Consider the following 24,997-nt stretch of genomic DNA (forward strand, 5'->3'; position numbering starts at 1 on the left):
AGGATTAAATAACCAAAAGTCTTGGTGGTTTAATGAATGAAATTTGTAGAAGAAGGGTAAGTGAGTTGTTTTCCCTCTGTTAGGGGAGATTTTCCAACTGGCTCATGGAGAAGCACCGTTAGTGCTGTGGACCAGAGACATGGAATTTAGCAGCTGAAGGGGCCCTCAGTTCCTGCCCTCCTGTGAGATACCTGCCTAGTTCTTGCCTGTCTGTTCTCAACTATCCAAACATCAGCCTTTGGAGACTTTTTAGATCCCTTTGGATAGACTATCCAGAAAATTGGTTATCCCATTACGTGCAGATTTTGCACAGGCATCAGTGATCCCGGAATAGATGCCAAATGTGTGAGAATCAGCCTCATCCCACACAATGATTTATTTTGATTTCCCTCCCCACCATCTTATGGGGTTTGGTTGGGGTTTTTTTAATGTTTTCTTATTTGGGGGAGTGTGTGTTTTTTAATTACAAAATAACATTCAAAACTGCTTGGTATTTTACCACACAAACATAATCTCTCTTAATACTGTTCCAGAGGGGATCCAACACTATTTGGCAGGTGCTTTGCAATATAAATCCTCTAGAACCTTCCCCCCTCACCCCCATCCAACCAGCCCAAGGTCCTGTCTTCTCAGCAGGGTTTCTCTCCTGTGTCTGCATTTCTTGGAGCTCTTTGCAGGTTTAAAAATACTCTGTGTTCCACTAACTTCCAAACAAACTGTCCTCTCTCTGGAAAGGCAACAAAATGGCTCAGCAGACAGCACTCACAGCCTACACACCCACGCCCACGGGCACACACAGCAGCCCTGCATGTACTTAAGCTGTCTCTAACACACATAATTTTCCTTATTTCCAAGCACTCCTCTCTTCCCTTTTCCATGCCTTTAAAATAAAAGATTTATATGTTCATCTGTACACACAGCACAAGGAAGAGGGAGGAAAAAATAAGAGTGTGGGAATTGGCTTGTCTGCCTCTAAATCCCTCAAACAAACATCTGGAGGAGTTTCTCCAGGTTCAGGTCCAACTCCAAAGCCTGTGGAGGTTAGCAGTTAGTGTGATACACAGAATATTTTGGAGAATAATTATCATCTATATTTCTAGATTTAAAGCATATCTGTAAGAAGTGTCACATGGCACAGGCAGCTCTGTTAGGGGTTGCTTTACAGCTTGCCATGCAAACTCTGGCATGTTTAGTTTTCTTCAGAAATGAAGGAGGCATTGTATTTAATCCATATAAGCCAGGAAAATTTACATTTCTCTTAAAAAATTAAAACCAAGCATCATTGCTTTTTAGTCCTAAGCTTTTGTTACATAAAGTAATATCACCAAATCTTCAAGAATAGTAATCAATTATCTTTTATTTTACCTTTGCATCAAATCCATCTGCTCTTCATAAGATGTGCTCCATCAAACCACAAGGTCCTGTGTATGATCCATAGCTTCTTTTCTTGCATTTGTGTCAGTCCAGAAAGCTGTAACACACTCTTCTGGCTTCATCTGGTGTGTTTGTGCTAAGGTTGGGAATCATTAACATCCTAAAAATTTCAAGGTTTCTTTGATTTTTTTACTTAGCTTTTCCAGTTTTCTCTCTTAGTTTCTCACTGCTGAAATCAGGCCAGGTATTTAATGAAGATGATTTTTCCCCCCTTTTTTTCACATGTTATTACATTACATATGAATTTGTTCTGTTGAGGAATAACATTCAAATACCCTTCCTTGGGGTTATTTCACTATTTCCATTTCTAGCCTAGACTAGGAAAGGAGGGCAATGCCTGATATAAAAGAAGTAATTAATTGTGGATTTTTAGAGCTCAACAGAAGTTTGTCTTTTAGTTTGACTTCAGTTTTTAAGCAAAATTTGAAGTAATCCAGCTGGGTGGTTTATTCAGCTCTGACATTTGAGAACATCAAAAAAACTTTTCCCATTGACCACCTCAAACCAACACCAACTTGAGGATCTTGCCCTGTTGCAAACTGTGGGTGAAATTGCATTCAAAGGCTAGAAATTGTGTTTATCAAACTTTGTGTCTTTGAGCTCTCTCTTCTTTTTTTTTTCTCCCCTCTCAAACCTGGATTTCCACAGGGACAAAAGAAAATACTGATTAAAAAACATAATGTGCTCAAAAGGAAATTTCCTACCAGGAATAGAAGGCTTTGCTTTCAAAAAACCTGGTTGTTTTTTTGTTTCCATGATCAGCGAGGCCATTCTATCTTATGGGAACTGTAATTCCAGCTCCTTGCTTTGTCCCTTTCCTTTTCGTGAGCCTTGTCCCTCCAGGGGGAATTCTGCACTCTCCTTGTTCAGCCTCGGGGAAAGTCTGCAGTGTATCAGGGAATCAGGAGCCAACCAGAGGGAGAAAGGGGGATAAAAAGGGAAAAGCCACATTTGAGGCAATGTTCTGTTTAAAACTGAGTCAGCTGCTCCTTCAGGGATTTGGGGGGCAACAAACTGAACAAACAGAAGTGGATTGTTCTGATGACAAACTGCACAAGGCTGAGCCTTTCCTTGAATTATTTCAAGAATAATTAATCCTAGAAAAGTCAATTTCCAAAAACATCAGAGAAATGCAATATATTAAACTTATTTACTGAAGTAATTTTCAGCCAACCCCTAGGAGACCCCGCATGCAGTGGAGGAGGATACAAAGACAGATGCAATGAAACATTTCAATATTTCTATCCTTTAAGCTTTCCATTTGGGAAAAAGTTCCAATAGTTGGGGGTTTGATCTTTGTTCAAGACAAAAACAGATGTCAAAACATGTTCCTTCACAGTGACAGCTATATTTTTGATCAGCTTTAATGGAGTTATGATCTTCAGGTAGAGAGTGCATTCTTGTCAAACGTGAAAATAATACCTCCCTTAATATCTTCATTACTGTCTTATGTATTTCTTGCCCTTTGCAATTATCCTTGTGTTTTTGTGTTCCCATTCTGATGCACGTTCCAGGGTGATTATTGCCCTCCCTCAGCAGGGTTTGACATTGCAGAAGGATTGTGCTGTCACAAATATTAGAATCCCCGAATGCACAGGATTGGAAATGGCCAGCAGATTAAAAATGTTTTGCTTGAAGTTTATTCTTTGGTTTGAAGTAGTGGGGGGAAATATTTGCATAAATGAATTTTTAATAGGTACTAAAAATAAAAAGCTGCTAAAGAAAATGTAGCTTGTCTGCATTATCATGCAATTTTAATTATGCAAGCATTTATGTTCTTTGTGTATTTTGACTTACGGCCATGTGAGACACATGAGTGAACTGTCACTCAGGCAGAATTAATTATAATTTGTCCATATAGGGGAAAAAACCCTGGGAAAATGTGATAACACTTTTCATTGGCAGCAAACCCTAGTTGTTGTTAGTCACTTGAGAAAATTATTCTTAGCAGACTGTAGAAATTCTGTGGTTCAAATAGACCCTAAAAAAAAGGTGTATTAGCACGTGGCTACATCCACTGCAGGAATAGACCTTAACAACTAAGGAACTGTATCCTTCTGTACCATAACACTTATTTCATTTTCTTCTTTCCCTTGAACAAGAGAAAATGTTTTGATTCAGTGTTTGGCAATCCAAGGCAGGTTATTTAAAATAATATTCACTTGGAATGTACCGAATGTAAAATGCTGGTTTTAGAGTGGTTACTTGCCTACAGTATTGCAAATCAAAACCTTCACTTTCCCACGTGTAACAGAACCAGTTTGTAAAGGGTCTTTAGACTTTGTTCTTCTCCTTTTCCCAGGTAAGTGGCAAATAACTACTTGTCACTGACACAGGGCAACAAATGGATAAAGCAAGCATGGATTCTGAGATCTATAATTTTTAATAATTTTTAAACTAGCTACAAAATGTCAATCACTTCACAAACTGACAGGAGACATAAGGAATTTTTCATATTACATGCTGTAAATGATATTTATCTCACAGTTTATCTAGAGTTCATTCATTTAGGTTTTTTAATTATTTTTTTTTTAATTGTCAGCTACTAAACATCTCAGCGATTTGGTGTGCATAGCTCTAGGTAAGCAACAGAGAACTGTACTGATAACAAACCACATGGGGATAGCGACTAGTAAGAGAGAGCCTTATAAAAATTACATTTCTTTGCACCATTTCATATGGTTGTTGTTTCCTCCAAAAGATAAGTCTTCAAAAGCAGCAGACAAACCCAATATATTACACTTATTTCTTTTTGTCTTTGACATATTTTCAGCCAAGCTTTTATTTTGCTGGCAATGGCTAAATGGTGAGTGCCAAATCCCTCCTTTTTTTTTTTTTCATAATTAAAAAAAATGATCATGATTAATAACTATATATATATCAACAAGAAAAAAGTGGCACAACTGCAAACTTGCTGGTATAACATAGTCCCAAAAGAGTCCGAATACTGAGCATGCTTTTGTTGTCATTGTTGGTGTGCTACTGCCATGGGAAAATTCTTGTTTAAGTAGGAGTCTAAAAGTCTATTTATTCCTCATGCATAAATGCATAAATCACATCACTTTTTAGTGCAATGCTTGTTATAGTAATATAATTCCACATTGTCTAATCATGAAATCATAACAACAGATAATGGCAATGAAGAACTGAAGACAGCAGGTTTAAGTGCTTAAACATCATGATACCCAAAGACAGGAGCATGGCAGTAGCTCTGTGGAATGTCACAGTTTTACAAGAACAATACTGTATATTTAAAGGTTAACAGCACGTTTAGCATTCCAACAGTGTTGTCATTCAGCAAACATCATTAAAAAAAAATAATGAGGAGAGGAGGAAAAAAAAAAAGGAATCCAAAACAGAAACGAGGAAAGGAAAAACCCCAAAAAACATCATAGTGAGCTATAGCCATCAAATCAGCACTATGTACAACCTTTGGAAAGAAAGATATCTAGAAAAAAATAATTACAAGTATCATTTTTGGAAAAGCTGACAAACTACACAGGACAACATTTACAATGGGGCTGATATGTGCATGTGTGCAAACCTAGTAGATAAATACCATGATAAAAGCATGAAGGTGCTGCCCTGTTGGGCAGCATTAAAAGGAAATGCACTTCACTGCATTTAACCGCTGCCCAGCATCTTTGTTGCGCGCTGGTTGGCTTCATCAATCCTGGTTTTGTTGGAATCAGCCTAGGGAAGCACAAAGCAAAGAAACAGATGAGTACAAGGAAGAAAGAGAAGAGACACTTCTGTAGTTTTTGGCTTGGTCAGGGAAAAAAAAACAAAAACAAAAAAAAAAGCTTGGAAGTACCAGAAAGCTGCTTTTTGTAGAGGTATTATGGACCCAAAAGGAAATCACAGATTTGTTGGGTTTGTGACACTTCATGTAGCCTTTGAGCAGAGCTTTTGTGTTTGTGTTCAGCTTTACTGAACTGTTGGGAATGCTGTGCCAGGCCTGTGGCTGGTGCTGTTGATAGCACTGGTGGCACTGATGTGCTGGATTCATGAGAACTGGTGGTGTGCACGTAGACTTTGCTGGTGAAAAGCTTCAGTACCCTCTAAGATTCAGTGCACCCTCTGTCCTAATTTAGATCACCAGGCATACAGTCAAAACTAAAATTTGGGTCAGTGTAGATAATCTCTGGAGCTGAGAAGGAAGATCAGTTCATTAGGGAATGCTGGCAAAGAGAAATTTGTTTGGAAAGATCAGCCTGGACATCTTTGCTCTACATATGAAAGGAAAGGAATAGGGAGGAGTGATGCCAGTACTCCAACAAAGTTCACCTGTATAGTTGCAAGACAAATTAACCTCTCTCATTGGGCAGCAGCATAAATAGGAATTAAGGAAAAGCAGGGATTCTACTGTTAGTTGAAGCAATCAACTGGAATTTTGATGGTTGGACTGGATGCTCTTAAAGGTCTCTTTACAGGTTTCAATATAAAACGCTGTTAATAAAATGGCACCACTTGGGAGGTTTGGGAGTTCTCTGTGAGTGGGAAGACACTTTGGCCATCTTTGTAGCTCTGCAGAAGTTGGTTTGGGAGACTGAAGACGTTGTTTTAGCTGACAAAAACTGGCAGAGCTCCATTCCAGGCCCACGTTGCCATGCCTACTTACTCTAGCAGAGGGACTAGATAGAAAACTGTTTCAGTTTTTAAAATCAGACCTGTGGGAAAGGTGAGAGTTGTGTTGCTGCTTTAAAAGCATGAGCTCACATAGCAAACTCTTTTCTGTGGTTCGATGGCTGCATTTTGTTAGTTTTGATGATTGTTCCCACATCTCTGGGGTGTATCCAGATTGCACAGGTTTATTTTAAATCTCCAATTTGAAACAACAGAATGGTGAAGCAACGCTCCCAGATGCATTTAAAAATCCTTTAAAAATGTTTATACCGATGTGCAATAAATCAGACTGAAATATCTGGGGGTTTTCTCCATAATTGTTTTGGAGAATGCTATATGGATGTGTATTTAGAGTGCAGTGGCATGTGCCAGATCCTCAACAAGTGTAAATCAGCAAAATTACTCATTACAAGCCACACTCCTTTATTTTAGCCATGAGTTTGACCTTGTCTACCACAGGACAATTTTGTGTGCTTTTGCCAAAAGGCTACCTAAAAAGTTAATGGTTTTGGAAGCAGCTACATTTGTGATGAAATGCATGAGTATTTATTGAATATTGATGAAGCATCGTGTTCCTAATGATATTTAGACCTTAGTATCTGGTGGATGAAGTTGCATGGAAGGCAGTGGGAGTCTTTGTGCAGACCTTCCCACCTAGGTCAAGACAGAGTGCTTTAGGCCCTTCCTACTTTCCTTCCAGCCTCCTATGTATGGCTTCTTTTAGGGCCAGGCTCTTCTGGTGGTGATGTCTGTGTGATTGCTCTGGTTTGGATGCAGGCATCCAGTTTAACATAAATCCTCCAGGAGCATTTGGGTTAGCTTTGTCATGCACCCCACAGTGTGCCAGCCACGGGTCTTTCTAATGGTCATAACTGATCCAAAACACAGTGCTCCAGCAGGTCAGGAAAAGAGAACAACCCTGGCAATGCTGTAAGCCCACCACCAGCTAGGGATGATGGTCTCTTGGCATATTTCATTGCAGAATGGCTTTGTGTGCATTTGTGGTTTCAGCTAACCATCAGCTCTGTCTTTTATAGAGGTTTTTTCCCCAATATATTGTGTTTCTTTTTCTAGCCTCTCATTCCTGTCTTCTTACTCTGAGAAATTTGGCAGATTTGCACTAAGACTGAAGACTGTCTTGGTTTTGTGCCGCTCTCGTGACGACTCCTCTGCGTACAACACAAATCCATCTTCCACAAACGTGCCACTGTTCCTTAGCCAAGGGCCCTGGGTGACGAGGCCTTCCTGAGAGGCTGGATTTAATGAATCCCATCAGCTGCCAATGTTATTGTGCCATTGCTGTATGAAATGGAAAACTGTAGGAAGAACACACAGACGTGGAAGGCCGGTCCCTCAGTGAACTGGCTGCTTTCAGCATGTACTGCCTGGAGCTTTGGCCCAGGTGCTTTATGTGCACAAAGGGCTTGGTCAATGTTATTAAAATCCGGATGTTTGCAAGCCTGAGCTGGTAGGAGAACAGTGACTTGTTAGGCTTGCTGTATTTTGGAATAGTATCCTGCAGCCATGGGTAGGACACTGCTGACTTCCATCCACAGGGCACATCTGCCACTATGTTACGACATGAGCAAGGATGGTATGAATAACAGCAGTAAATCCTTTCCCCCATTCTCCTAGTTTTCCCAGAAATATGAAATGGTGCAGAATGGCATCCCAGTAAGACTGTGTGTTTTCCAACACAGTCAAACAAACAGATGCAACTTTATAAAATAAAACTTTTGACTGATGCAAAGCCACGTGCTTTGTGGTGTCATGTGACTGTCTCTCTCTCAGGGATGAACTTCCAACCTTTAAGACAATTTATACTTTACCTAGTTTTCTCTGGAATCAAACTCCAGTAAGGAGAGCTCTCAGAGTGAATCACTCAGTGTAGTGTTTTTAATTTTTTTCATTAAGCTCTGATGTAGTTAATTGACATGAAAACCAGGCATGGGCACCCTGCTTGTGTGAGGATGCTTGCATATGTAAGAACGCTCAAGAGTACAAGCTCTGACCACTTAAGGTCAGAATTAACTCTAAGCACCCCATGTAAGTCCTTGGGTTAGATCCTCAGGTTGTGTAAATCTCAGCAGAAGTCAAATGTTGTGTTGATTTTATACCAGATGAAGATCGAGCCTCTTATGTCACTTCAGCCTGACTGTGTCTGTGCCTGGAGCTCTGCCAGTAGGAATGCAGATGGCTTGCAGATCGTGGGATCTGAGGATGGCAGCTAGGTTTGGAGGGGGCTGCTCTCTGCTTCAGAAATCTGCAGTGCAGGTCTGGCACTGGAATGGTGCTCTCTGCCTTTGGAGGTGGTGGTTTTGCAACAGTAGTGCTGAGCTTTTGTATTTCAGTGGGGCCATGTGGGGCCCAATTATGTATAAATACACAAACACACACACCCCCCAAGAGAGCAAGTAGATCTCTGTCCTAATGTTGTTATAAGCAGGCAGCACGACAAAACTGGCTGCACTTTTACCATACAGCAAAACCTTGCTTAATAAATCCCCATCCTCTTTTGGGAACTGATCCTCCAAGCAGGTGATGTAATCCTGAACTGCTCATGGAGTTTCTGAGGAAGGTAAAGTCCAGGAAGGTTTAAAACCTTCCAGGAAGGGCCAGGGCATTCAGACCCAAAGCTCACAGTTCTGCATAGCTCAGGGCACTCCTTGTTTCCTGGAGCTGTTGCAGAAAGAGCCTTGATGTGTCCTGAGGGGTCCCCTTGCAGTTGTTGCCTGGCAAACTAAACAGCGTGGGTTCAACCCAGCCTGTGCTGGAGGCTCCTGAAGATCCACAGCAGCGAGCTCTGCTTTGGCCCAAGGATTTGGAGGGAGAAGAGAGGAGCCCTAGCAGCTATTTCTGTCCCTTTTCCTTCTCCAAGCTGAAAAACAAACCTGCAGAAGGAAAAACACAGCCCCTTTTGGGGTCATCTTAGGAATGGCAGCTCTTACCTTCTCCATGATCCTGTCAATCTGGCGGTTCTGTGTGTCGATCTCGTTGCCCATGTCCAAGGCCATGTGACGTAAATTGCCAATGATGCCGCTGACCTGCTCGAGGTTCTCATCCATTTCATTTTCCCGGGCATCGTTTGTTACCCTGGGAGCAAAACACCAATTCTTTAAAGCAGAGGCGGGAGATTCCCCCTGAAACTGTGATTCACCTGAAGCCTCCCCTGCATCCTCCATCACTTGTCACCTGAGGAGCAGCTGCTGTGCCCAGCTTTGAAGAAAAGGGATTAATAAGCAGCTTGCCTGAAAAACATTACATGCTTATTTTTTGGATGTTGGGGTCAATTGTCTGGGTTCATCACTGCTCCATTTATACTGCTCTTACTAGAAGTGTTGCTGTCTGAGCTTGCCTGTGCCACAAACTGCACCTCTCTGCAGTGACCATCCTTCTCGAACAGAGAATGAAAGGATGGCCTGTTTGGATTGTGTGTGGTTAGAGTTCATGGGAAGTGCTGGAGGGTGGTGGAATTACAGCTATTCCAGGTCCTCTCCTTGAAGTGCACATAGCTAATGGGAACTGTCCAGTCCTCTTATGCTTGGGGCTCACAGACACATTGTGGAAGAATTGCTTCAACTGTAAAAATCCTCACCTAACATCCTATTTATTTCACTGTAGTTCTGGTAAATGACAGAAGCAGCTTCCCTTAGTAAAGATCTTCTGTCTGTCATTCTTAGCACTGTCTTTTGCAGTTACTTGTTTTTTGGAACAAAACACTTGTACTTAAGCCAAGGCCCAGCTCAACTCTCCAGTGACTCAAGAGGCATGGGGTGACTGACACTGGGAAAAGCAAGGTCCATGGGTCCCACTCAGAGAATCCCTACTTTGTGCCTCTTCATGTAGGTGCCCAAAGGGTGCTCCAGGTTATTTGCAGGACAATTAATATTATGTAGCATAACTTCCTTCACTGCTATATTGTGATCATGTCCCAGCCTTCATTTTGGTGGGGCTGCCATCCAGAAATTAAAAACAAGTGAATGGCAGACCCAGCAAACTTAAATGGCAACTCCATCCCACGCTCCAGATTGCATGACAGCATTGTTTCTATCACACTGATTTCCCTTTATCACAGCAGCCAAAAAAATAAGTGGATAATAGTTTTTGGAAAGATAATTACTTATTAATCCAGTGTCCTTAATCTTCAGAGATCAAAGCTTTGCCTACTGGAATGCCGTTATCCATTCAGCTGATGACATTGTCATCTAAATGATGCTCCATAAGCACTGTAATCAGTAGGTGCTTATTGCTGGATCCCTGTGCACTGGGGGAAGTTTGCAGTGTGGTTGCCATTGGTAGAGCTGTGTGTTTCCAACCAGCTTTCATTTGAGAGCTCAGGAATTCCCACTGTGTTGGGACTTTACAGCAGCTGAGGAATGGGGCATCATTCCCCGTTCAGTGAGGTTTCCTGGATGCTTATGAGCAGGGAAGGGGCACACCCCTGGTTAAAAGTGTACTTCAAATTCTGTGCTTGGCTCGGTGCTTTGGCAGGAAACCTGGGGCTTTTCTCTTGTTGAAAAGAAAGGAGGGGCACTGGATGCTTTAGTACCTCTTCTGGCAAGGGTGGATAAGGGGCACTGCATGCCTTGGGACATAATGGCAATAAAATAGTATTTATCTGACTCTTCATTTCTAAGGCGTTTGATGACTGTCATTAATGAGACCCATAATAAGGCCCCCAGGAAAAGTGTTCATGCAAGGAGCTGGAGTGCAGAGGACAGTGCTGACTGACCATGACTGTCTGCACCCTCACAGTGCTGCTGTGAAACAAATAAATAGATATTATTTCTATCTTATTATTGCCCAAATCTGGGCACTCAAAGAGGAAGGTTTAGGGTTGTGTTTTCAAGCATCTTCTGGTTCTCTGGGCCAAGAATCTTAGTTCGAGGATTTCCAGCAAGGTAACCATCCTTTGCACCAACTCCGGGGACCTACAGGGCCAGGGGAAGTCACTGGACACAATAAGCCTTCGGTACCTGGGTTACTCACCGACGACCTGAAACCCCAGCACCCACCACTTGGTGGAAAACCATCTCCATCTTATTACCCAGCACCACTGAAGGAGTTAATGAGCACCACAGAACTCATGACCATATGGAAGAAATCTAAATATATCAGTGACAAGGAGAATAGAGAGAGAACAGTGGATCCAAAGGCTCACCTGCGGATAAAGCCACCACTGATGGCCATCTGCTCCCGCTCATCTACGACACGTGCGGGCTGGCTGGCTACAACACCATCCTGGTTATTGCCCCAGGCCTTTTTGTAGGCATCACTTGATTTGAGCCTATGCAAAAAACACCATGAGTAACAAAGCATCAAGTGGACAAATGCAAAACTCTTTACCTCTCCAAGCTCAAAGCTGAATCAAGCAAATGAGTTTTCAGATAGGGGGTCATTGGTTGTATACCGATATATCATAACCCTGAGCAAAACGAGGGCGTTGGTTTTTGTTCATTTTTTTACTTTACTGCCACAACAACAGTGATGGTCAGAGGTTTAGTTTCCAATAGGGTGAATTGCAATTGTCAAGTCTACAACACTGCACACAAGTTTTTTGGATGTTGACTTAGTATCCAGAAAGAAGGAAAATTTAAAAAAAAAAAAAAAAAAGGAAAAATAAAAAAGAAGAAGAGAAGAAATACAGATAAGTAGAAAACATTGTTTCGTTTCAGTGACACATATGTTTTGACATCAAACACAGAGAACGTACTGGCAGACAGACATAAAAACAGAACTGCCAAGTATAGTGTGTACATCACATCACAGCAACACACCCTCTTAGAGAAAAACAGATTTGGCTAGAATTTAACAATTTACCATGCAGAATATTGAGCTTCTGTTGATATGTTTTCAATATGTATGTGGCATAGTAGGCATTTAAAGCCACTGACCTTTCCCAAGGTGATTTGGGGATGATTTTATCATAGGGTTCATTAGGTTTTTCAAATAATATATCGGTACTTGAGAATAGTAATCATACATCGACAGTTGATGTACAAACCTTTGTCCACAGAGACAAAAAGTAAAATAGGCAGAAATGAAATGAGTGCAGGAGAAAATAAAAGATACGAGCAATCTAGCATCAGAAAGGGAAGTTTTTCTACATTTTTTTTCGTGCACCAGCTACAGGCATGAATAAGAAGTAAAGCATTCTCACTAAGCACAGTTGCCCCAATAGTTCATCATACCCTTAATGCATCAGCAGTAACAGCCTTCACAATAAGCAAGACACAGGCAAAAATGGATCATCACTTCCTTCGGGAGTTTTAAACCACAGGACTTTAAATATAGCCTAGCAACTTGTTATATTTGTTCTTCGTGACAGTTACATTAACTTTCAGAGAGCCATTTTTGACTGAACTGCCGTGGATAGAAAATTAAAATCCAGGCACACCTAGAGTGGCAGATTGACATGTGCAGCTTATTTAGGATCATCAGATGAGACTGAACACTTTAACAGGAGAGTGTGAGTGTTTGGTGTCCACAGGTATAAGTTCTTGATTTTTTTTTCCTAGAAACGGAGCAGTTTCCAAAAAACTGTAGGGAACTGCAAATCTCTGTGGTTTCTCTGTTCTTTGGTCAGCTCCAACCCATCATATAAACAGCCCTGTGGCTTGGATTTTGGGGAAGGAACTGAACGTGCTTCTGGGGGATTTGGGAAAGGACATGACAAAACCATCTTTGGTGTTATGTTCTCTCCATGCCCCCTGAAGCAGCTCAGTTTTAAATGGGCCTGAATATCTGTTGTATGCTACGATATAGAATTAAGATGTAGATTAAAAGAGGATCTTTCATCTGTTTTGTAGCTTATGTCCTGTCAAAGTTTGTGAGGACTTAAAAAGATGATGGTTCGCTTGTTTAATCTTAGATGTCTAAAACTATACATCAGCTTTGGCATTACTAGAAATGAGTAAATGAGTCATTCTCTTGCTGCAGATACCATTACGGGGGTTTGCCTGTTATTTAGACCTGTGCAACTTTGAGAGTGAAACAGTCTTTGTGTTTGGGGTAAGTGATCTTATACACCCAGAATCTGATCTCTGTTTTCTCATGGACTTCCAATAGAAGTCAACAGATGGAGTCTGGGTCTGCTCATGGTCAATAGTAGTTGTCCTTTTGAATGCAGCTTGGTCAAAGTTTCATGCCATGGGCATTTTGAGTCTCCTGAGGATGTAGGATCAAGCCTTATGTATTGGTAAGGCTCACGGAGTTGTACTTTCACTGTGCATCAGGGTACAGTTATGTGGGAAAGGGTTAATCTTTTTTAAATACATGCCATTCGTCTCCCACCAGCCAGAAGAGCACTGGTGGATCATGGTGATTCTGATGCCCAGAACTGTGTGGATTTCTCTCCCTCCTACACTCCACTCCTCAGAACATCATCTCATTTGTACCAGTTGAGTCCTGGCATAGAGACTCAAGGAACAGTCTCTAAAAGCCTTGTTCATCCACACTCTGTTTCTGAACACTGGTTGGCAATGCTGCTTTATGAAATCTGGCTGCAGACTGCCAAGGTCAGAACACTGCCTTGGAGAAGGGGAGAGACACCCTTACGAACCAATGTCCCCCACATGGCACGCACACAGTGTCTTCCTGTTCTTGCAGCCTGGCACTGCAGCCGTAGTGAAGTGGCAAATGTTTTAAGGCCACGTGTCAGGTGCTAATCCCTTCCCTGTCACATGTCTGGCTGTCAGTTCTGAGCTTTTACAGCTTGTACAGTGTGGGAGATGTAAAGTTTCTGCTGCATTTGTACCTGCAGCTCTTCTGCATCAGGTCCTCTGGCTAAAGCCTGTCTTAGATAAAAACCTGATACAGGCAGTCCTGCTGACTAAGGCTCTGTGTGTGTGTGTGTAGCTCTTCCCATTTCTCCTGCCCTCTCTCCCACTGTGCACACCAAGGCAATAGTACACATATTTTGGGTAAAATGTTTACCCCAAAAAAGTATTCAGGGTTTGGTACACAGGAGCAGAACTGATTTGGTTTTAAAGTATCTGCGTTGTGTCCCAAGGGAATTAACTTCAAAATAAATGTGATTGATAGGGCAAAACCCCAGTCTTGCTGTTCTGATTTTTGGCAAAATACCCCTAAACTCTATGGCAGCTCTTTCCTTTGGTCTTGATAATCGTGGTAGGATCAGACTTTGGCTGTGAACACAGTATCACGCAGAAAGGGAGTTCAATACGCAGAACTACTGCTCTCTGCTTTCTTTCCTGCACAATCTCTGGCCAACCATTTCTGACAGCTTTCCCTGTAACCTGGTTGCATGCCGACTCACTGCATGCTGGATTTGCCATTCCTCAAGGGCTTGGGGTTGGTCCACTTTGTCCCCGGTTTCCTCCACCCGCATAACCGCACATCGCATTTCCGTTTGCCATTTAAAACAAGCTTTGCATTACTTGGAGGACGGTTTCGTTCAGGTGTGATGGCATGCAAGCAAATTCGATGCATTTCAACATTTCTGCTTAGTGTACATGCTACCCAAACCAGAGAAATTTGGCGTATTCAGGTTTTCTCAAATTTTTTTTTGCCTGTGGCAGGATGAAAACCAGTTCAAGTTGGGTTCCAATTATGAAACGTCTCTTTGGAGAGCGCATCAAGGGCTATTTGTGTTGAACAATGAAAAAAGGTGTGATTTTCATCCACAATTTTGAGTAATGTTTAGTACAACCTCTTCTGCAGTTTTTCAGCTCTTTTGGTTATTAAACTTGTGAAAATATGCTTCACAATTTAGGGTGTCCAGGAATAAGGTAGCCCCAGTGTTTTTGTTCGCTGGAAAACGGAACCACTGAGTACACTTTGTGTAAAATGTTGAAACTTTTACCATTAAAAGGTGTCGACAGTGAAGCTTTCACTGCAGTATGCCTGCTTTTAATGCATCTACAGTAACTCCCAGTCGGTTGTCTATGCTATGAGATGGATGCATTTGAACCAGAATCGTTCTTTCTGCATGCCACATGCTCATCCTGTCCATGTGCCTAGCAAGGATGAGCTTCACAAGGCCTTTGGGATCAGCCTTAAGTGCTCAAAGAGATGAGGCAGGCAGCACCTACTTGTTACATGGACAGACACAAAGACCACAGAATTTTCCTAGGTCCGTCAAATTCTTTTCTGCTTCTTTCATGTCCTTATTGATTTGGTCCATTCCCTCTTCGATGCGTTCCAGTTGTTCTGATTAAACACAAGTATTTTATCCCCACAGAATGAAGCAGATGGAAAAGGACAAAGAAAAAAAAGACAAAAACTTCAGACATTCACTGTGACAAAAAACTGGACACCACATAGCAGAGCCGGTACCCAGTACCTACTTGTTACAAGGACATATGAAAAGGCCACAGCATTTCCCTAAATCTTTTAAATTTTTCTCGGCCTCCTTCATGTCTTGGTTGATATGGTTCATGCCTTCTTCAACACGATCGAGTTGTTCTGGTCAGGACAAAGGGATGACAGTGTGGAATGAATTGTATTTTTGCTTGTTTGCTTTTGTCTTCAACAGAACATGAAAAATGACCATGTAGAACTGAGTTAATAATGACATTACAATGCATTAATCTGAGCTGATGCATTGCTGAAGGGATGTGGGCCGCACTGGATGCCAAAGATAATTCTTTTACTAGTGTGGGAAGAGTAAAACAAAGGAGGAATTTATTTGAAATATATTAATATCAACAAGATGTAATGATGTAGAAAGGAAGGGTTATAAAGCTCAAGGTCCAGAAACATAATACATCCACTTACTAAGACACAGTGACATCCAGGAGAAAGAAAGATAGCGTTATTATTTTGCATTTATGTATGTTAATATAAGAGAAAAGATGTCCTTCCATGGAAAATACTTCAGTTACTTACGCTTACAAATGCCTTGGAATTGGGTGGGTTTGGGCAGCACAATTGCTTGGATTAGTGAGTGATAATGCTGGTAATAGAAATACCAAAAGCAGAGTGAGTGTTTGAGGGCTTGTATCCATGTACCCCTTTTTCCAGAGGCTGAGGAAACTGAGACCTGCCACTTTGACTGGCATTGGATATTAACCTCTAATCTGAGCGTGGCCTCAGGGCTGGTTTTCTTCCTGGTGTAGAGGCTGCAAATCAGGAGTAACCCCAGTGAACACAGAGCGACTGAAACCTCTCCGGGAGCCTGATGCTCACTGGAAGAGAACACTGGCTGTGACATTCATTGTCCCTGTCCCCAAGTGACCTTATGAACACAGACATGGGGTGCAGACTCGTGTTTTCAGTGGGGTCACTTCTGCTTTGCTCCAGGGCAAGAAAAGCAGCACCAAGCCCAGTAACCAGTCCCATACAGACAACTCTCTCTCTGCTGGCATCAAACAGAATTTGGAGTATTTCCACCAAGGGCTGGTGATGGTTTTGGATTTTCTTAGGGACTTGGTGGCTCAGAATAACGTAATGTGTTTATTTCTTCACTATTAAACCTGGGGAAGGTGTCCTAGAGCAACTGAAGGCCACAATGTAAAAGTTTAGGAAGGGATTCTCTGCTGATGTAAACAGATATGAATCCAGTGGGATCAGAGGTCTTATGTGGAGTCTGTGGTAGCAACAGCATTTTGCATGGGTGGAAAGCCTCACCATTTCATGAAGGATAAATTCAAATACTACCCAGGATCAGAGAGTTACTTGGGAGTGACATTTCAATCCATTAAAAGCTGTAACTGTAGCTAAAGAGGCAAAGTCAAGGAATCCCAGTAAAACACAAACACATCCCTATTCACCGTATGGAATAGAAAAACACAGAATTAGACTGTAGAGGAAGGAACTAAGAGCACTGGTTATAGAAGGAATTTAATGTCATCCCTGATGTTAATTGAGTCCTATCCAGAAGGAAAAAAAAAGGCATTTCAGAAGGAAAATCATATGCATATTGACGTCAGTACAAAGCTCCTCTTGACTTCTTTGGGAACATGAATAGGCCTAATTTCTTACTTAGGTTTCTAATAACAACCAAGGTTTAGATTTTCAAAGCTTTCTGGGGGATTTGGATACCCAGTTCCCATTAAAATTAATTTTATTTAATTAATTTTAATGGGAAACAGGCACCTCACCCCTCGAGGGCCTAGAAAATCCTGGCCTAAATTATTCAAGCTGAAATAATTCGAATATTGAACTTGTGCTCCTTGTTTAATTCTTGCATGAGACAGGGCTTTGAGAAGGAGAGGTGCCATGTCAGGGTGGAGAGATGCATCTGCTTTTCAGGTGTCAGTTCTCATTCTCCTCATCTTGATGGGCCTGTCTCCTGACACCACAGGAGTTATTGATCCCAAATCCAAGGATATATTTAGAGGATCAGAGTTACCTGGCACTGTCCTCTAAAAGGGGCACATATCGTGTAAGCAAAGGATTGGGAAACTAAGAAGGAAACCTGCGAGATGGACTGCACGAGTTCTGCCTGGTAAACTGCTGAGCTGAGAACCAGAAATGCAAGGTTGGATTGTTTCAGTGCACCCTGTAATTTGGGCTTTAGCAGAAGCTTTGGTTCGTGCCTGTAGGTGCAGATTGTCAGTCTCATCAGAAATGGGAGCCTGTGGCAGAAGGGGATGCTCCTCCCAGTGCTCCTGCTCCTGCCTAACTCAGAGTCCTGCCTGCTCTTGCATAGTTGGGCAACTCTTGCTCTGGGAAGCAGCTGTGGGAGTGTGAGCTGGCTTTTCTCCTGGTTCATGCAACAAGGTGGGAATTGCTACATTTGTGTGGCAGACTCCCACCTCCTGCTTGCGAGAGCTGTGCTTGCAGAGCCCGTTCTCAGGACTCAGTTCAAAGGCAGCTGTACCCACACGTGCATTTTGACACTGGGCAGGACACAACCTACTGACCTTTCTTCCACTGATTTTCCTGCTAGTCCTTCTCTAACCTTATCTGCCCAGCAGAAAAGTCCAGGTAAGTCTGCAGGGATCAGTCCCAGATCTGCTACCGCTGGTGGCTTCCAGTCTAAGCTTGTTTCCTCGCCCAGATGCTCATTCTCTGAAGCCACGTGTGTAGTAGGGCCTTTTGAACTTTCTTTCCCTGTTCCTTTTTCTGCCTGAATAAATGAGTCCTAATTGAAGAGTAGATGTGACATGACTCAAACACTTTCATTTTAATTACAGCTCTCTCTAGAAACCTGACTTAATTCATCCTGCTTCAGGATTTGTGTGTGGTGCTTATGCTATTTCTGAATAGAAACGGGACCCACACTAATTTATCTTCCATTAAAGGAAACCTCATCAGTGTAAAAAAAACCCATGTCATATTTGTAGCCCAGAAGTCTAGACAGCTGGCTGCTGGTCCTAAAACCAGTTGTTAATGTCATTGGCTGGATTGTTAACTGGTTAAAATCAGCATGGTTATGCTGGCTTTGTGGAGCAACACCAATTTATACCTGTCAAAGTCCTGGTCCCACAGGCAAGGAAATAGATTCATGAGCCTAGCCACAGTTATTGAGGCATAAATATTATAGTGGAATTAACTTAACAGGGTCAAGCTGGATTTGTTTTGGTATAACTGCTATTAAAATCTGGCCCAGAATGAATCACTGCTGGTAGGAAATCAGATGGCTATCAAAAGGTTAATTTAATATCTGTTTTCATAGATCTTCCCTATTCCAATGTTCTTTATTGTATTAAAGGTTTTAGGGAAGAGAGTCTGCCGGCATAAATTGCCATGAACCTACACAAATTCATGTCCTTTGTCTCCCGTTCACAGAAGCACTTCAAGGTCAGAGTTTGACATTTTTTTTGCCAGTTTGTTGCAATATTCTTTGAATATACTACATCTATCCTTATGTTTATGTATCATATGTGAGAAAATTGGTGCTGCCTGGCAGCAGAATACAGAGGTAGGTTTCATTGTGATTTCCTTCCATTTTATTTTTCTTCAGTAAACTCTGCTAATTATTAGCCCTTTTTGCATATTGATACCCTTGGATGCCTGAGAACTTTCATTCCAAGGTAGTGACCATAAATCTTCTTCCAGATCCTACAGCAAACCGATGGCATATCTTAGGACACAAAGAGGAATATTTTTTCACCTGTATCATTATACTTGTGAATTAGTTGTGTAAGGCAACTGGGGGACCACAAGCCAGTCCTGTTAGTTCTACCATAACATCGTGCCCTTTTGCCAGTGGGTCTTTGCCAGGATCTTCCATAACATCCTGGAAACTCCCCACTCTGTGACTGCTCTGGGGAAGGGGCTGGGAGAGGGAAGCTGTAGCTAGGGCATCCCTCAGCTGCTCCTGTGGCCTCCTGAGCAAACACAGCTGCAAAAGCATCTCACACAGCGTTGGATGCAGGACCAGAACAGGGCAAGTGTGGTGCTGCTCCACCTTTGCATCCCCAGCTGTAATTTGCAACAAATATTCCTTGACTGACATCCAGGATCTGGGGCCGGTTAAATGTGGAGATGGGAACTTGCTCCTTTGCTTGGAGTATTGTGCAGTGAAGCAATTTCCACAAGGACAATTTTAATTAGAGGAAAAAAAAAAACAAACAAAAAACAAAAAAAGAAAAAGGACGCCTTAAGAACACATTGTAATCATAATTGCATACAAGAGGGCTGAACTGGAAAGAGAGTCGGCAGATTAACTGCTTCCAATGCTACTCTGTGATCCCATTTTCCATAAAGGAGAATCCTATTGGAGTGTAGTACATTTCTAGGACAGCCTTTTCAGAAATCCTGAGTCTTGACCTATCTGTGCTCTGAAAGGCACTGCAGAGCACAGGTAGGAATGGCAGAGAGCTGGCAGGGAGTGCAGGGAGCCCACGTGTAGCTCTGCTAAAAATAACAGGAGACAAGGCACAACCTGCTTTGTGGGGGTTCATTTGCCTTTTGTTCTGCACTACAATTTCAACATAATTGATACCATTTTCCCTGTAGAATCTGGAATAGTCATTAGTTACTTTTTATTTCCCTAATTATCCTTAACTCACACAGAACTGCCAAACTCACAACTCCTGCTAAAGAGGTCAGCTAGTGTGGGTACCATCACATGGTGCCAGTGCTTTTGCTCGGGGGGGTTGCCCAGTTATTTCAAAGTTTTATCTCCCTTATCAACTTGATCTGGAGTAAGATCTGCTGGGTACATTCATCTGCTCCCCGTGTTCACTGGTTGTGCATTTGCTGTTGCTGGTGCAGGGAGAAAATTTCGATTTTCAATGAAATGACGTTTTCTTTGTCGCTTATCAAAGTTGTGGCTATTCCTCTATCTTGTCTTGGATGAGAAATGGCTGTGCTGCTACTGTTGTTATTGGAAAATTCTCTCCCCTCCACCTCCTTTGGAATACAAACCCAAAATCCTTTTGTAATAAACTGCATGAGGACATCATCACACACACAAAAATGTCCTTGAAATCCTCCAAATCTCTGTCCCTGCTGATACTCCCAGGTGAGAGGAGTTTCCTTTGGATGAGGAGAGCTACCATGGGACCCCTTCTATGTTAACAATTCAGGTTTGTTTTCACATTCCCACTTTGTACTCTCAGTTTCATTTCTACAGTCTGCTTTTAACCTATATGCATCTAAATATTAACATTTTTCTAAATTAGCATGTTTTAAAGACATATTTAATGAAGCAGAGCAATTGCCACGGCTCAATAATCCTTTGCAGCATGAAGGCTTTAGTGTGAAATGAAAACACTTTAAAGAGTTATATATGTATTTATATTTAAATCATTAATTAAGGGAGATTAACTAAAGGTTTAAAAAAATGTAGCATTATGGATGCACATGGGGGCAGGGAAAGACTTTTTCACCTATGGAAAAAATCTCAGCAAGGAGAATCTGACCTCCTAGCTCCTTCCTGTGGGCTCCCCAGGGGAAGCACTGTGTTGAGCTGGTTTGGATGACAAGGCGTGGCTCAAAAAATGATAATTTGGTATTTCAGAGGGACAGCCCACTCCAAATCCCAGTGACCTCAAAGGGCACTGGAGGAGGTCTCCAGTTTTTATGGTAGCCCCATCCTCTGTGAAACAGGGGTAACACAAGCCCTTGTGAAGCTCTCCATGTCTGAGGGTCGTGGCACACTCACTCTGTCATGTGCTGCACAGCCAGCTGTGCTAAACCTTGGGGCAACAGGAGCTCGCCAGGCTGGCTTGGTTGTACAAACACTGGCATTGGGAAATTACCTGGACTTATTGCCTTTTATGATCCCAGAGACTTCTGCCTACTGATACCAGAAAATCAGTTCTGCTTTGCGTTATTTGCATTGAATTGACTCAGAGAAGTTTTCCTTGTAAAGTCTGTTTAACTTCCAAACAAGCAATTTTGTCAGGAAACCTAAAAACAGAGCTTCAAGCAACTGCAGAGATTAGATATTCTGCTTGCCGCCCACTGCAAAGATCAGTGTCATGTTTTCTGTATATTTAACACCTAATAATCTTAAGTGACTTGTGCAGTCAGCTGCAAAGAGATCACATGGCAGTGTTAGCAAATTATTTCCTTAATCTGATAATCTGCTGAGACATCCGTGAGCTGCACACATTGCACTAATTACAGAGGGTTCAAAGTCATCATTAGCGTGTTTTGCCCAGCAGTATAAGTCCTTTATTGCTAAAATAAAAAAAAAATAATCAGGAATTATTACACCTACATATTGCTAAAATGGAGAAAACTTAATTAGACATTTAGCATAGGAGAGTGGTTACAATATTCTCAGGGTTTGTAGCATTATTTGGCTGTTTTCCTTTAGAAACCCACACTGTATATAGTCATAAGCTAAATTTACTGAACCACTTAAGGCATGACCATAACCAATTTAAAGAGGCTTTGAAACTGCCTGATTCTTTCCTGTAGGTATTGACTCAGTGCATCTCTGACTGTACAATATACATTTCAGGTTTCACTGTCAATAAGAGTTTAACACTGAGTTCCCTGGACTCCCAAAGAGATGAGTGGGTTCACTCTCAGCTCTTTGGCTCATCCAGATTGTCCTTCCTATCATGACTATGGAATAAATCATCAGACAAGTTTTGCACACAGGGGTTTAGCAATAGTAGAATTCCAAAATAACAAAACAAAAATTCGAGGTTAAAATCAAAATAATCCTCCCTAGCAATCTGTGGAAAAATAGCAGTTAAAGAACAGGAACAAGTTTTCTCAGGAACCACTAAAGTTTCTGCTGCTCTGCCTGTGAAATTATATTGCACGACACATCTGGATATTTACACTTCCTTTGACAATATTTGTGATTTATTACAGCTGTATAATTCACTTCTGAAACAAAACACATTATTTAGACAGGTGCCATATCTGTTTCAATGTAGGTAATTTCTGGTTTTCTGTATTCAGCGATAGTTCTTTTACTGCCATTATTTTTCGAAGACAACAAAATATTCCCTCTAATATTTTTCTTGTCAAGATAAATTGATGTGACAAAATTTGGCTGGGTTAAATTCTTTTCTCTAAGGGGAGAGTGTGTGTGGGGGAAGAAACATTTCCTAATACAGTGTGGTGTCATGACATATAGTAAATAATAAGAATGGCCTTTGGGGGGGTGGTTTGATAGAGGGTAGCAGGAATTTATACTCTGTTGATTTATTGGAGACACCCTTTTGCTGTGGGTCTGCACCAAATGAAAAGTTATTAGTTTTACTGAGGGGAGGGGGGAAGGTACCTACTTCTTTGTCATATTCTGAAGGGCCAAAATGTAATTTCCTGGAATGTATTGAATATATCAGGCTCTGGCTTTGTCATTGTCATCCACAGACAGGGAGTTATCTAAGCCCGACTCCTCCTATATGGTCAATTGTAATGAGCTGATCGTGCCACAGCATTTAATGTTAAAACTGCCATCCTCACTACCATGTCTATACAAAAAGCCACTGAATTTTACACAAAGTAAACCTGTATTACCTCTTCTTGGCATGCATTTATTGCATGCCTTTCACTTGTGACTTAAACTAGGGGGACAATTCCATAGCACCTGCGTAAATAATGCTGGATTTTACATTCATGGAGGCAAATCTTCTCATCATGTAGCTGGATCTTGACCCAAAGCTTGCTGAAATGAAGTGGTGATTTGGATGAGTTCAGCCTGCAGCTGTCTTTGACATTAATGGGAGACAGATCAAAAGAAGTACAGACTCTTAGGCAGTTGTTGGTTCTCTGTCAGACAACGATGCTAAAGGCAAAGAGGTTTTTTGGGTTCTCATGCACAACCACACGTATTTTGTGTCTTTCACTTCCAGGGTTGCACACAGTTAGTACAGAACTTTGAGAAGGGTTATACTTCCTTACTGAAGCAATCTGAACTTACCTCCTTGCTCATCCAACATAACCAAAGTCCTGATACCAGCATCTTTACTCTACATCCCAATAGTGGTAGCAAGGGAAGGAGAGAGAGGGGAGAAGAAAGAGAGAGAGAAAGAGAGATCAGTGAGGGAACACTCAGCCCTTGGTACGGGACACAGGAAGACAAAAGAAAAACAGGGAAAGGAATGACAAGGTCATCAGGGGCTGGTGGCACAGTCCAAAGACTTTATGTGCCTGGACACTGTATAAGGAACCAGGTAGTCTCAATTGTACCATCAATCCTTCTGGATTCACCGGGATACTGAACTTCTGCAGAAAGCACAGAATCAGGGGCCTTGCAATTAAAATAATCACTTTATGCAACAGTAATTTCTAAAAAGAGAGGGTTCATCTCCAAGTTCACTGAAGCAGAAGAAGGGAGGATGAGGCTGTTGGTATTGCAGGTGTGTGTTAATCCCACGAAAGAAATTCCCAGGGAAAACAGATATGACACAAGCATGTTTGGGAAGGAGGCACAGTGGTTTGTACACAGCCCTTGCTGCTGTCAGAAGTCAGAAAGCTTACCTACTTAGGAAATCCATTTTAAAGTAGGCTAATATTTAATAGGATTAAGCCATATTTTTTGGCTCAGTGATCTAATAGATATGGGTTTGAGCCAAGTTTTAATTCAGTCAACAGACACCTTTAGCATTAATGGACTTTGAATTGAGCTCGAAGGTAGGATTTTTAAAACACCTACACACTGAAACTGCCTCTGCTCCCACAGCTTAGTGGGAATCTTATCACTGCTGTTGCTGGATACAGGGTTTGAGCAAAGCTGAGCCACTCAGAGCTCCCACTTGCCTAAACCAGCAGCAGGGCACCTTTCACAAGTACAATGTTTGCATTTGTTATCCTCACTCTGGGCTGTGATCGGGTGTCTCGGGTTTCTGGGTGCTGTGATACCGAGCTGGATCACAGATCAGATTAGCTCCTTTTTGATTACCGGGGGGAAACCAGCTCCATTCTGCTTGGAGCAGTGATAACATCTGTGAATAATTGATGGCCTGAACGATCATCTGCCTGTTGCATGTCAAGAGCAGATGAAGTAAGTCCTCTGTGAAGAGGAGCTACCTGGACATGAGCAGCAGTAATTTGCCTGCTTCCGTGAACATAAAGCTATCTATGCTCCTGTGGAACAGATAAAGGTGGTGCTGTCCATTTTACAGGGGGCAGGGGAGATGCTCACAGTTGCAGGGGAACACAAGGAATAGAAACCTAAAGTCCTGACGGTCCCTGTGCTTTTCAAGCCACCCAGTCCTTGAGACAAATGAAGGGCTTCATATTATCCTTCCTCCCAGCTGCCCTGCTCCCTGTCATCGCCCATCTCTTTTCCTGGGAGAAGGGAAGTGTCTCTGGCCCTCAGCTGCCCATTCTGTGCTCCCGGGGTGCTCCCAGGCAGGACACAGCCCACGCTGGCTCAGCCACAAGCCTGACTCTGGCACGCTCGAGGGCTGTTTGCCTGGTGCAGCTGGTGCTTCTCTGCTGGGCTTCAAGAGGATCCTGCTCGGCTCAAGAGGGACGAGAGATGCCTCTTGTCTGCCTCTCTCTGCACTCCCATTCTTGTCTTTAATGTCTATGTCACTGTAGAAACTGGCAAAAACCTCAGATGTGTGCAGACTGGCTTGCTCCCTCTTTTGAAAAAATCCCTGTGTGA

At 42.1% G+C, this 24,997-nt stretch overlaps 1 protein-coding gene across 2 annotated transcripts in view; it reads right to left on the minus strand.

The window, feature by feature from the left end:
* Nucleotides 1–3,794: 3,794 nt before the first annotated feature.
* The window catches only part of SNAP25 (synaptosome associated protein 25), a 60,767-nt gene continuing 39,564 nt past the window's right edge, over nt 3,795–24,997 (minus strand). The window contains exons 4-8 of one of the 2 annotated variants that reach the window (XM_017834550.1): nt 23,306–23,354; nt 15,369–15,486; nt 11,222–11,347; nt 9,009–9,153; nt 3,795–5,127 (exon numbers count right to left, since the gene is read on the minus strand). In XM_017834550.1, the coding sequence (XP_017690039.1) occupies nt 5,059–5,127; nt 9,009–9,153; nt 11,222–11,347; nt 15,369–15,486; nt 23,306–23,354 (507 nt within the window). In that variant the 3' untranslated portion in view covers nt 3,795–5,058. Of the gene's footprint in view, nt 5,128–9,008; nt 9,154–11,221; nt 11,348–15,113; nt 15,232–15,368; nt 15,487–23,305; nt 23,355–24,997 lie in introns of both variants that reach the window. The other variant, XM_017834549.1, reaches the window with a different exon arrangement.

The sequence above is a fragment of the Lepidothrix coronata genome, unplaced genomic scaffold (assembly GCF_001604755.1).
Source record: "Lepidothrix coronata isolate B3197 unplaced genomic scaffold, Lepidothrix_coronata-1.0 Scaffold234, whole genome shotgun sequence".
Lineage (NCBI taxonomy): Eukaryota > Metazoa > Chordata > Aves > Passeriformes > Pipridae > Lepidothrix > Lepidothrix coronata.